Source organism: Sorex araneus, chromosome 5, assembly GCF_027595985.1.
Source record: "Sorex araneus isolate mSorAra2 chromosome 5, mSorAra2.pri, whole genome shotgun sequence".
Lineage (NCBI taxonomy): Eukaryota > Metazoa > Chordata > Mammalia > Eulipotyphla > Soricidae > Sorex > Sorex araneus.
The window spans coordinates 6,579,518-6,593,147 of record NC_073306.1 but is presented as its reverse complement, the minus strand read 5'-3'; the positions used below and the strand labels follow the sequence as shown (position 1 = coordinate 6,593,147).

Here is a 13,630-nt window from a genome sequence, read left to right as displayed (position 1 = left end):
ATATGAGTTTGCGCTGCATAGGCTATCCACTTCTAACTAATCAAATAGAACATATATAATATGAGCTCCTTGCTATATTTTTGCATATCTGTTATTTTCCTTATGTCACCAAAATGAGAATGTGAGTTTAATAAACATACATTGGGAGACCAAATAATTATGTGAAATTCCTATATCAATTGCAAATAAACATCTCTTTTAAATGACTTATATCCCAAAATAAACTAAAATTCTAAAAAAATGAGAAAAATAATCTCATAAATTATGTGCATTGCCTGTCAATTAAACATGGAAAGGTCATTTTTCCAGCCTGTTTGCATTCCTGATTTACATATTGTAAGCACAAAATCCTTTAACCTAAATTTTCTCATTTCTTCTAATGTTAATAATGATTATGTGGATTTGAGGACTCTTCTCGACTTTTACTGTGACAATTCTTCAAGATTAATGTTCACTGATTTCAGTTGTGCCAAAATATTGTAATACAAAGATACATTTTAATTTTTAATCAAATCTATGAAGGTCCGCTTAGATAAAACAAAGAGAAATTTCTAATGTGGTTGGGTAGTCAATCATCATTTAAACATCTGTTCCATCGTAATTGCATTTATCTAAGGAACCATAATTTTCTGTTTTGCAACATAAACGTATGCAAGTTTTAGGTTATTGTGTTAGCATAATCGTAATATTTAGTAAATTTTAATAAAATATTCAAAATTGTAAGTAAAAATAAACATCATTAATTAATTCATATGATTGATTTTTCTTTAAATGGAAGGTAAAATAACTTAAGGAGAGTAATAGCATGATTAATTGATGCAGGATGGCTCCTGCTGAAAGAAATTATGTTCAATAAGAATCTGTCATTATAATTTGTGATCATTTGTCACTTTATACTATACCAAATATAATGGATTCAGGTACATAAGCTAGATAAATGAGTGTCATAAAATGTAGAATTTTTTTTTAATAAAAAGGTTAGTTAATAGAAATAGCCCCAGTGTAATATCTGAGTTACTGTCATGTTTCAAGAATTGGTAAATACTTTAATGAATGATTTTGCTCTAATACGTGCATTCAGCATTTTGCATTTAAGCCAGTGATCTTTTGAAAATATGCTTATGAGAAAAATTACATAGACTTTTAATTAAATCATGAACGTCCCTGACAAAAATGTTGCTGCTCAAATCTTTAATAGAAAATAAATGGGAGTAATGATTACATTTTACAACTCAAAGCATTATTTCCATGAAAATTCTTTTTTTTAAATATAATGCAATGTACCTTCTTCAGTATTTCCACTTTACATATATTTTTCTACTTTATTTCTGTGATGTTTTCTCCGATCAACATTCTTTTACAGATTAGGATGAATTATTCTAGACATAATGGAAACTGGTATGTTTGAGAATGTTATGGAAGAGAGGAATAATTACAAACCAAATTTTATTACTTGCAAGAGAAAACGAAACATCAGAGTAAAAGAAATTCAGAGTAAAGTGACAATGAACCCACCTTCTTCTCCCTTAACTTGCGTGTATCTGTAAAGCTCCTCATTGGAGAGAATCTCCCAAAATGAGCAGAAATAACTTAGAAGTTAAAGTTTAAGCAAGTCAGTTTTCACGAGACTGTGTGATCACCTGATGGTTGTAATTTGTGTCTTGCTTTCTCCTCTCAGGAAGTATGCATGTTTTAAGTGATCTGCTCCATTTCCACTTCTTTTGAGTTCCCGTCTCTATATTAGCTAACGTTTTCCTTAATCCTCTTACCAAAATTTTGTTAAATGCCTAATTCTATGGAATCACATTTAAACAAAGAAACATTCCACCTCCCTGTACTGCCGAGTACTTGGTAATGATTTTAGTCACCTTCTGCATTAGGAGTTCTGTCTTTTGGGCATTGAAATTGATTTTTCTCATCTTAGCATCTGAAGATCCAGTGTGCCCCTTGCCCAATCGCCTGAGACTATACAGTGGCACCTACAACAGAGGATGTGGAGGCAGCAGCTTTTCGGGCACCAGAAATGGCAGCGTCAGGAGCATCAGCACGAATAGACTTTGTAGAGGTAGTTCTCCCAACCTGTATTACGGAACCAAACATTTTTGGTGTGCTACCTGCTGATGGCGGCTGCCTTCTCACGACCTCGTGTTATGCAAAATGTTTGGTCTTTGTTAAAGTTTAGCAGTTACATTTCTGACTAACATAAAGGAACCTGCATTTCCCCTCCAGTGTGTTTCGTTGCCTTCACCTTCAATAAATATGATATTTTATCGGAAAAAATATTCAATACTCATAGCCCTATTGCCAAGTTTATTTTACTTTTTGTTATTTGAAGCTGCTGTCACCTATCATTTTTGGATTACTATTTTTTTTAAATAGAGCAGAATAAATAAGCTAGCATCTTAAAAGCCATCCAAAGGCAGCAAACAAGAGAATCTCTGTAGTTAGTTTTGTTCTTTAGACACTGATTATGGTTGCCCAGTTTCCCTTCGAGTCCCATAGAGATATTCCTTTGTGAATTTATTTGGCAAAGTGAGGGATTATTCCCAAATGGCCCCCAATCAAAATATGAAAGGCCAGTGATTGGTTTTATGCATCCCTTCCTCTACATGATTTAATATGAAGCAGTTATTTTTGTGGCTATAAAACACATTTGTTAATTAAGCACATTGGCTTCCGTTGTTCAGTTCAATGACCTAGCATTTCAATTTGCATGTAAAATGAATCTCTATAACAATGTTTTGTGGAATAAATATTACCATAATGGGTGCATTTACTTTTAACACTTTGTATGCATGGCTTAGAAATAGGATATGTTTCATACTGAGATTTGGAAGTGTTTGTAATCTAACATACAGAAATCTTCATCTTTGTACACTATAGCGTAGTAATTCTTTCTGCCCTGTCTGAAAGCCAATTTGGGAACAAGGAAAAATAAAAACATTTTCAGTTCTCTTGTAACAATAGTTGATTAAAATAAATTGAGAAATTCATGTTTTTTTAAAGGTATGACTAGTATACATTACCCTTATAGGGTTTGGGGTAATTTATTTTGTTTCTGTTTCATTATTTTAATTTTAGGGAATTACCAACTTTCATATTTTGCAAAGCTGAGCTGTACTTCTGCACATTTCAATATACTGTATTTAACTATGTGAAACATATAAAATGTGAAATTATGACCTAAGCTGCATTAGTAAAAAGCAGATATACTTCTGAAAGCCAATGTTGATTTTTTAAGTTGTGTAAATGCTGATTTTTTTTAAATGTAATGAGTAATTTCAGATCTCTTTGAGTTTGCACACCTTTCTTATTAGCTGTATGTGACATTCTCTTGATGTCTCTCAATTTACACCTGCCTTGCACAGATCTCTAGAAATTGAATTAAAAGATTTGCTACTCTAAGAATATGAAAGTAGATCTCAGCTTTAAAATACATTGTACTGTTTTGGTATAGGTTTGTAATGTACTCATGTGAATTTCCCATCCATGTACTTCAAGTACTTTTTTTTTCTTTTTGGGTCACACCCGAAGATGCACAGGGCTCACTCCTGGCTCTGCACTCAGGAATTACCCCTGGCAGTTGTCAGGGGATCATATGGGATGCTGGGAATCAAACCCGGGTCAGCCGCGTGCAAGGCAAATGCCCTACCCACTGTGCTATTACTCCAGCCCCTCAAGTACCATTTTTAAGATGATTTAATACTTTCTGTGTTAAAATAACTTCACAGAGTAAAGAAATACTGCTGTTCTGCCTCCATCATGTTCCTGTAAAACATCAGAATTTCCATTGTCGAACTTAAAACTCTGACAGCTACAATTAGTGCTACACGGTGGATAATTATTTTCTTGGCGTGACCTTAGCACAGTAAGCCATGTCGAGTTGCTGGTCTTCTAATCACCTATTTCATTTGCAAGCGTGTATATGTAGGATAAAGGAAACTTTTCTTAATAAAAGAAATAAACAAGTTAGTTGGATGACTGTTGTGAAAGCTCTAATGGCTTTAAACTGTATCTGCAGAAGAGATGATAAAAGTACTAAATACTAAAAATAATACTTGAGTCATTTGGGCCTAATGCTTATAGTGATGGTCACTATTGGGATATTCCCGCAAGTATAAAGGATTGCAAATTCATTCACACTGACTAAGTCACTTTGATCTTTTATTATAAGGTGATAACATTTACCAATGTAACATATACCAATGTGACAAAAATATTAAATGGGTTTATTTTATAAAGGCACATGTTTTAGCCTCTAAATGTAATTTTAATCTAGAGAAAATGCTAAGAAGATAAGATGTGCATCTATACAGTTTTGCTACTGAAATAATTTCCCAGTTACCTACCTTTTAGAGAGATATTTATTCATGTCTATGGGCGGTATATGCTTATAACAAAACTTTGACAAGTCATAATAAGCAAAAATTAATACCCTTATGGGGCCAGAGACAGCAGACAGGGATCCTGCCTTGCACGTGGCCAACCCCATTCAATCCCCAGCATCCTATATGGTGCCCCAAGCGCCATCAGAAGTGATCCCTGGATTGAGCCAGGAGTAAGCCCTGAACATAGCCAGGTGTGCCCCCCACAAAAAGAAAAACAGACAAACAAAAAAATACCATTAGCACCATTAGCACAGCAGGTAGAACATTGGCCTTGCATGCGGCCGACCTGGGTTCGATTCTTCCGTGCTTTTCGGAGAGCCCGCAAGCTACCGAGAATATCTCGCCTGCATGGCAGAACCTGGCAAGCTACCCGTGGCGTATTCGGTATGCCAAAAACAGTAACAACAAGTCTCACAATGGAGACATTACTGGTGTCCGCTCGAGCAAATCGGTGAACAACGGGATGACAGTGCTAGAGAGCTAAGAAGAAGGTAATACAATAATATGTGGCTACCAGTTCTTTGGGACACACAATGCAAACCCCTTTCTTCCCTCATAAATAAATATCACTGTTGGGAACTCCCGACAGTATGGGAGCAACACAATGAACTGCTTTTTTTTTTCCTATTGAGAGACTATGCTAACATATCTAGTTTTTCAGTTAAATGTTCTATCCCAAGGTTCAGTGTTATCTTTAAATATGCTATGTCATTTAATCCTTTTAATATTTTTTTCATTGAGATTTAATTTTTTGAATGAGCTACACAGTTTCAAAGCTGTTCATGATCGGGTTTCAGCCATGCAATGTCCCAACACCCGTCCCTCCACCAGTCTACATTTCCCAACACCAACGTCCCCAGTTTCCCTCCCGATACCACCCTCCCCTGCCCTCAGCCTGTCTCTCTGGTGGCACTTTTCTTCTTTCTCTCTTTCTCTTTCTCTCCTTTTGGGCATTATGATTTGCAATACAGATTCTGAACTGCTTTTTTAACATCTTGTTGCTAGTTCATGAGAAGTAGTCGTTTATAGCAACTGTTACAGGGCCACCAAAAATAGGGGACACCTTCCCTGTCTTTCTCAGATGGCTCCTGCAAATGTCTTGGAAATTTCAGACCCAGAAATAGCACAGGAGTTTGAGGCATAAGCAAGGTGGCCCTGGTTTGATCCCTACCACCATGTGACCACCTCAGGACCACCCACTGCGACTGTATTGATCCTGGGGGTCCCTGACAGTGCATGGCCTGGGAGTCACTGCATCACTGGGCTTTAGTGGTCAGTCATCCAGCCCAGCTGGCCCGGTGTCACCAGGAGTGTCCTTCAGGCTCTCTGACCGCTGCTTGGGAGCTCCCTTCCCAAAATTCAACCTTCCTCTCACCCCCGTCTTTTGATTCATATCGATTTATTAATTAAGGTTTCTGCCATGTTTTAAAATCAAGTCAACTTTTCCTGGTCTCAGAGATATTAATTTTGGCCTCCAACTGAACATTCTTCTGATTTTTAATCAAAGATGCAATTTAAAGTTCTGTTAGATACTGGTGATTTTTATTTTACGATGTTTACTTCTCCCAGTAATGATCAATATAATTTGAATAAAGGCCAATAGATTAAATTGATTTATTAGCACCCAACATAAACAACATTGCAAGGCAAACGTATATCATCTAGATGTTACTATAGTAAAAACAGCCAGTCAGAGCAGGAGGGGTCAGAAAACCTGCCAAAATAGAGACCTTTCAATAGCTTGAAATCTAATGAAGCAAAAATGATGCATCAAACCAAATACCCCCACTCCTTCCTACCTCCTCGCAGCTAGTACACCCAACTTTCTAGGATATCAGTTGTATTTCCTATTGACATTGTCCCATAGAAAATTGAAACTCAGGGCCAGAGAAACAGTACAGTAGGTAATGTGCTTACCTGGCATGAGGCTGACCCAGGTTCCATGCCAGCAGCATGTATGATCCCCAGCACCTGCCAGAAATGATCTGTGAGCTCAGAGCAAGGAGCAAGGAGTAAACCCTGAATACTGCCAGGTGTGGCCCCAAATTAAAAACAAATAAAATTAAAACTCTTAGCCATCTCTTCTGCTTGGACAAAATTATTGTGCAAACATAGACCTACAGTTCAGACAAGTTCATACGCTGAGGGCCTACTGTGTGCCAAACACTGTGACTAAAAAAGTGTAGAGTGCAACAGAGTCACTGCCAGTCAGCAGCTTACATTTGCCATCAACAACTCGGCATACACCATCGACTTAAAGAAATAGGATGCACAGACAGTGTGCTGGACTTTGTGCTATCGGGAAGTTCGGGGAAGAGCTGACAAAGGAGATGAGGTCTGAGGAAAGTGGAATGTAACAAGTAGATGTAAGGAGAATGGGTGAGCTTGGTGAACCATCAGCATGGAGAGATAGCACATGGTAAGATACCTGTTTTGGACTTGCATTCTGTCAACCTGGGTTCAATTCCCACTCGGCCAGTGGTGATGCCTGAGCACTAAGTTTACAAAAGTCAACCCTAAGCACAGTTGAGTGTGGGGCAAAAACAAGGGAAAATAAAGAAAAAAAAACCCCAAGATATAGAACCCGCATGTTCATGTGTTACAGTGACCTTGTGGTAGTAGAGGCGATGTCACAGAGATTGTGAGCTATAGTTGCAGTTACTTGTAGGTAGTGAAGTTTGAGTTAAGCAAAGCAATGGTAGGCTTATGGATTATTTTCTCTCCTTCCCCGTGAAAGTAAAGAACAGAATCCACTCCGGAAATTTTTCAATCGCCTTTATTGAAGTATTTATCACATAGCATGAATGTTAGCCATTTTGAGTGTAAAATTCGATACTGTTAAGACATTTGTAGTTGTAGTCATCTGCACAATATAGTTTTCAATATTTCCATCACCCCGACCCAAAGTCCCTCGTGCTAATTCAAAATCAATCCATTCTGATCTCAGTTCCCACTCCAGCCCCAGGCAATCTTAAGTCTACTTTCCAATTCTGTGAATTTCCCTTTCTGAACACTTGGTGTAGATGGAATCAGGCCACATGCATGATTTTTGGTTTCTGTTTTTTTGTTTGTTTGCTTCTGGAGTCTTTTACTCAGCTTCAGGTTCTTAAGGCTTTTCTCAGAACGTTAGGAGACAGAAGTCCTTCACTTCCAGAGAGACTGCGAATGTGAGGGAAATAGAGAAACAAGAAGGGTGCCCGTGACCCTCCCAAGAACAGATGAAGATACATGGAATTATAATGGGGGCAGGACTTGAGGGAGCAATCAGCTATACTAGAATTGGAACTGCACCTTACTATCAAAATAATTGAAAACATGTCAGATATCATAATAAAATTTGCAGAAGAAAAAAAACTTAAAATCCTATTTTCTCCCCTAGTTAAAACTCTGTAATGAGTTTTTGTGAACTTTGGACTTCCTGTTTAGAAGACTGCCCTTGGACAACCAAGAAGAAGCCATGGGGACAATCTGGTGGTCACATGGAGATTGGAATTGCAAGTGTTTTCAAAGAAATAAAAGCCGGGCTTGGTTTTAGAGTACTCATCCAATTGGAGAAATAGACTTAGGTCTCATTATGAGTTAGTCAAATCCTAAAATATTAAAATCAGAGGCTACTAGCAGATGGGCTGGGTCTACTCCCAGGATGCATCTCATTAGCTGTGCCCTACTCATGGACGTTATTATTTAAATTGAAAACTAAGCAAGTTTTGGAATCACTTGCATGGACTACTCATTACTAGGAATATCATTGGATATTGTGAAATTTAACAAATTAAAAAACACATTTTCCCCATCTCCCTGTTCTTCCAGAAGCCTCAGCAGTGGCACTCATGCCCCACGGACGCCTCTGGTGCCAAATAGTCTCATTAACCAGTCATGAACCAGAAACTCAATAAATAAATCTTGAAAGGGATCTACAAGTAGCAGATAATAAACTAAATAAATCTCGAAAGGGATCTACAAGTAGCAGAGATGCTTCTGGACCCCGCGCCAGGCTGAGTCATCAAGGGCACCCCAAGTCACCATTCAGTTAAAAATTTAACTCCAGGTGTATCATCCCATCTAAAATTTTTGGGCTTCCTGGAGCACATGGTGTTGGAATATTGAATGTAACAAATCATCATGAACAACTTTACAAAAAATTTTTTTAAATCCACATTTTCCTGAAATACACACTATTTTGGTGTATTAGGACTTCTTAGAAACAAAAAAGCAATGCAGTAGGAGAGCCTAACAAAAATCTCCAGGTCTAAGGTCAAAATCAACTTCATGCAGGACCAAAATGACCAAGGTTGGAACCTCAGATCATAGGGATTCTATCTGGTGCCAGGGATGGAAACCAGGTCAGTCACATGAAAAGGAAGTGTCCTGTCTATTATACTCTCTCACTCTGACCACTGTTCTTAGGGGGAAAATTGAATAAAAACATGATAAAGAGAAGCCCTAATAAACGACATGAAATAAACAGGAGGAAATTACAACAGATGCTTCAAAGATGCAAAAGATCATGAGGTTACTATGAATAATTGTACGTCACTTCAGTTGAGGAACCTGGAATAAGTAGGTGATGTTCTAGAGTCACGCAACCTTCCAAATCAAGAGAAAGTAGAAAAGCTGAACAGACTAATCACAAACAGGGAAATGAAACGGGGGTAAAATAGCCTGGGCTGGACTGATAGCACAGCCGGTAGGGCCTTTGCCTTGCATGTGGCCAACCCAGGTTCGATTCCTCCATCTCTAGGAGAGCCCGGCAAGCTACCGAGAGTATCCCGCCCACACAGCAGAGCCTGGCAAACTCCCCATGGTATATTTGATATGCCAAAAACAGTAACAATAAGTCTCACAATGGAGACGTTACTGGTGCCCACTTGAGCAAATCAATAAACAATAGAATGACAGTGCTACAGTGCTACAGAGTCTACATGGCATTTTGTTTCTTTAAGCTATTGTCACTGTGTAAGAGGATCCTCTCATGAGGGGGATGGCATTTGTTATTGTTCTTGTCTGTCCTACTCTAGGCAGCAAAATCTCAGGAAACCTTACTCTCTTATCAGATCGAAACCTCTATTTCTGCCATGTTATTGATCACCGTTTCTATCTTTGATCGTCTTTTTCTAAATGTGGAGGAAGCCCTCAGTGCAGGGTCCTGCTGGAAGTTCCTTCACTTCCAGGTCCCATAAAACATTACAATTTTGGGGGCTGGAGTAATAGCACAGCAGGTAGGGCATTTGCCTTGCATGTGGCCGACCCAGGTTTGATTTCCAGTATCACATATGGTCCCCTGAGTACCACCAGGGGTAATTCCTGAGTGTACAGAGCCAGAAGCAACCCCTATGAAATGCTGAGTGTAACTCAAAAGGCAAAAACAAATAAATGAATAAATAATGCATTTAAAAAGCACTACAATTGTGCTGTTTTCCTTTGAAAGAGTTTTGCAGTTGCCTGTCTTTCCTTCTCTCTGAAAGCAAGTGGGAAAAGAAGCTAAGTAAGAACAGTGAGAAGGAAATTACAGAAATCTCCATCTAATTTGATTCTATTTGAATGCTTATTTCCATAATGCATAAACAAGTATACATTTTTTGATATCTCTGGACATTTTCTAGAAGCACAACCATTTCAATTGTATCCTTCCAACCTTTTAAAGTCAAGAGGGGTTTTGTCTTTTGTATTTCCTGAGATTTAAGATTATAAAATAAAAATTCCTCAAACAGCTTAAATGTTTCAAACCCACCAGGGAATGTTTCAATGGTATGTTTATATTATTTTTTGTCTGCACATTAACCTGATTTTAAAAAAGTATAAAAAGTATTGTCTATTAGAATCACTGTATCACTGTATCACTGTCATCCCATTGCTCATCGATTTGCTCGAGCGGGCACCAGTAACATCTCATTTGTCCCTGTTGCATTCAGGGTCAGGGGAATGAGGCCCATTATTGTTACTGTTTTTGGCATATCGAATACGCCAGGGTAGCTTGCCAGGCTCTGCCATGCGAGCTTCTGCATCTTTCTCTTCCAGGAGCTTTGTTTTACAGTCTCTGGATCTTGGCCGTTGATAAGATTACATGGCACAGGGGAATGGTTTGTGGGTGTGGCTGCCAAGCTACTGGAAAACAGGGGACCTGGGTGGAGGAGGCCTAGTCCCAATTCCAGCAGGCTTGGAGATCTCAGCCATGGGTTCCGCATACCTGGGTTTCTCTGTCGGTTCCTTCATGGGTGAGGCTTGTCCAAGCGTGTGAAGAGTGGCCTTGAGCATGGCTGTGGCTGTGTTCTGGAGGTTTTTGACTTCAGGGGTTCTGCTTTGGGTGGGGAGGGAAACTCAATCTGCCCCCCTCCGAGGTGTCCTGGTGAAGACAGCCTGGCGCAGGGACAGGAGATTCTGCCTATTAGAATAATAAGCATTTTAATATTATTTGCTATTACATAAATATTATTCTAAGAGCCACAAGCAATGCACTAAACTTTTTGCATTCAACATATGAAATTTATTAAGGTATATTAATTCCATATTATCTGTCTCTTGAGGAGAAATGTTTAGAATTTTTCATATTATAAATTGATGTTTTACAGAAAGATTCACACAAACTAGAATATCTTTGAAATGAAAATTGTTTTCTACAATTACAGTAGTTACTATAAAATATAGTTAAGCAGTTTGAGGAGATTCTATATAATAATTATGGAACAATGTACTTTTAGTATTCCTTTTTAGATTAAATATAAAAATTATGTAGCTTCTTAACAGCAAGACATTTATTATTACAAAATTGTTTGCTTAAAATTTTCTCATTCAATCAAACATATCTTTGTTAGCCAGATAGTTGCTATATATTTTGCTCCTAAAGGAAGAACATAATGAACTAGAGAAAATTTGGGGAAAAAGTAAAAGCACATTTTCTTGTGTATTCTCTGCATCAGCTGATATATGTCATAGTTACAATTTTAAAGGAATACTTATAAATATTCTCAGAGCATCCATTCCTTTGCTTCCTCTCTTCAGAATCAGTATACTTTACATAATCTGCACTGCTTTATTTACTTCCTCCCCAACACCCACCTCATCTGAGGCTCTTTTGGCATTTGTATTTATTATGATTACTGATATAATTGGACATATTTTCTCTTTGCCATTTTTATTCTCTCTGATCTGTTTGATAGCCTGCATTTTCTTTAATCCTGCTTTTTCCTTATGATTTATTATATATCTCTATTTTGCCTTGCACGCAGCCAACCCAAGTTCAATTCCTCCATCCTTCTCGGAGTGCCTGGCAAGCTACCGAGAGTATCCCGCCTGCATGGCAGAGCCTGGCAAGCTCCCCATTGCATATTCAATATGCCAAAAACAGTAACAAGAAGTCTCACAATGGAGACGTTACTGGTGCCCACTCGAGCAAACCTATGAACAACGGGATGACAGTGCTACAGTGCTACTTATAAATATCACTCCAGGACTAGAGTGATAGACCAGCGAGTAGGACGTGTGCCTTGCATGCACTCACCTGGGTTCGATTGCTCTGTCCCTCTCGGAGAGCCCAGCAAGCTATGAAGGGTATCCCACCCAAACAGCAGAGACTGACAAGCTATTCATGGCATTATTCAATATGCCAAAAACACTAACAACAAGTCTCACAATGGAGACATTACTGGTGCCTGCTCAAGCAAATCAATGAACAATGGGACAACAGTGCTACAGTGCTACTTGTAAATAAAGATAATTCACTAATTTCTGTAGCATCTATAATTATAAGGACATACTTGGAAATTAAGACAATTCAAAAAAGAGCGTACAATATGAATGCACAGAGAAGAGTCCCATACACTGTCATCCTTGTTCTGTCACTTGCTAAGTCCAACCAAGGAGCAAAATGGGATGTTCAGTTAATACCAGCCTTAAAGAAAAGGATAAATAACAAATATATTTAGCAGAAGAGGATAAAATTCTGCATGATTAAGAATTGGGATTAAGGAAAATTTGCCTGACATTTATTAAAAACTTACAATATATTAAGACCTGTATTGTGGGCTTGAAATTTTCTTGAAATTTTCCCTGCATTAGTCACTTCTTTCAGTCAGTTCTTGGTTCTCTGGAAGAGATATTATAAGCTGGGAAAGGTCATGTACAAAAGCAGGAAGATGAATTATGCAAAGGACTAAGAGATTGCTTGCAGAGTGATGGAAACTACAATAAGGCTGATTCAGATAGATCTTTATATGCTAGTATAATTTAGCTAGATAATGAGGAATAAGTATAATTTAGTCCTTTTTTAAGGAACACTGCTTATTTAATTTTACTTGCTGTAGTCCCCATAATCCTAACTCTTATAGATAATTGTTAATATTTACTGAGTTCTAAATCTTTATATATTAACTCATGCAACCCTCCTATCACGTCTTTGAAATAGGCTTTATTACTATCCCCATTTTATAATTTAGGAAATAATAAGGAAATAATTTTCTAAGAGCCTCGGTGCTGGTAAGGGAAGGAGGAAGGGTAACATCCAACTTCTTCTGAGGCTTATCCAGGAATCTAAAGCCTTAGTCCAAAACCTCATTCCTCATTACCAGGTCATAACTGAGTCGAGTCTACCAGGATGGGCTCTAGAGTTGAGGATTAATGATATTTCAGAGGTTTGAATGCAAATTGAAATTGGGACACTTTTGCTGACTTTATTGAAAACAGTTTTATTGAGGATCACTGACACAAATGGCTTGTAAAGTATGTAATTTGATGTTCTGACAATACACCAATGAAAGCGTGACTATGGCGAGAGACCAGTCAAACCCATATCCCCCAAAAGTGCTCTCAGAGCACTGCCCCGTCACTTTCCAACCAGATACGTACTGACCCCTTCCTGCCACTATAGATGCATCCAAATTTGACAAAAATTGCATGCAAATATAATCATCTAATAGTCTCTGTGATGTGTTTTTTTTTTTTAAATCTTGCATTGCTAGGTATTGAGCTCAGGGCTTAAACACAGGCAAAGCCTGCACCTCCCCAGCCTTTCTCTGACTCTTTTTCACTGAGTATAATTGTTTTGAGATTATCCATGCTAAAATAGAACATTTTTCGGGGCTGGAGCAATAGCACAGCGGGTAGTGCGTTTGCCTTGCACGCGGCCGACCCGGGTTTGATTCCCAGCTTCCCATATGGTCCACTGAGCACTGCCAGGAGTAATTCCTGAGTGCAAAGCCAGGAGGTAACCCCCTGTGCATTGCCGGTGTGACCCAAAAAGCAAAAAC

The 13,630-nt window shown here is 38.2% G+C and overlaps 1 protein-coding gene across 13 annotated transcripts in view; it reads left to right on the top strand.

Annotated features, from left to right (window-relative positions):
- The window catches only part of LRRC7 (leucine rich repeat containing 7), a 625,380-nt gene that overhangs the window by 356,275 nt on the left and 255,475 nt on the right, over positions 1-13,630 (top strand). Inside the window, exon 8 of one of the 13 annotated variants that reach the window (XM_055138681.1) lies at positions 1,925-3,418. The exons of the other annotated variants lie outside the window; for them this stretch is intronic. Coding sequence (XP_054994656.1) covers positions 1,925-1,931 — 7 coding nt within the window. The 3' untranslated portion in view covers positions 1,932-3,418. Of the gene's footprint in view, positions 1-1,924; positions 3,419-13,630 lie in introns of those variants that run through there. 13 annotated transcript variants of the gene reach the window in all.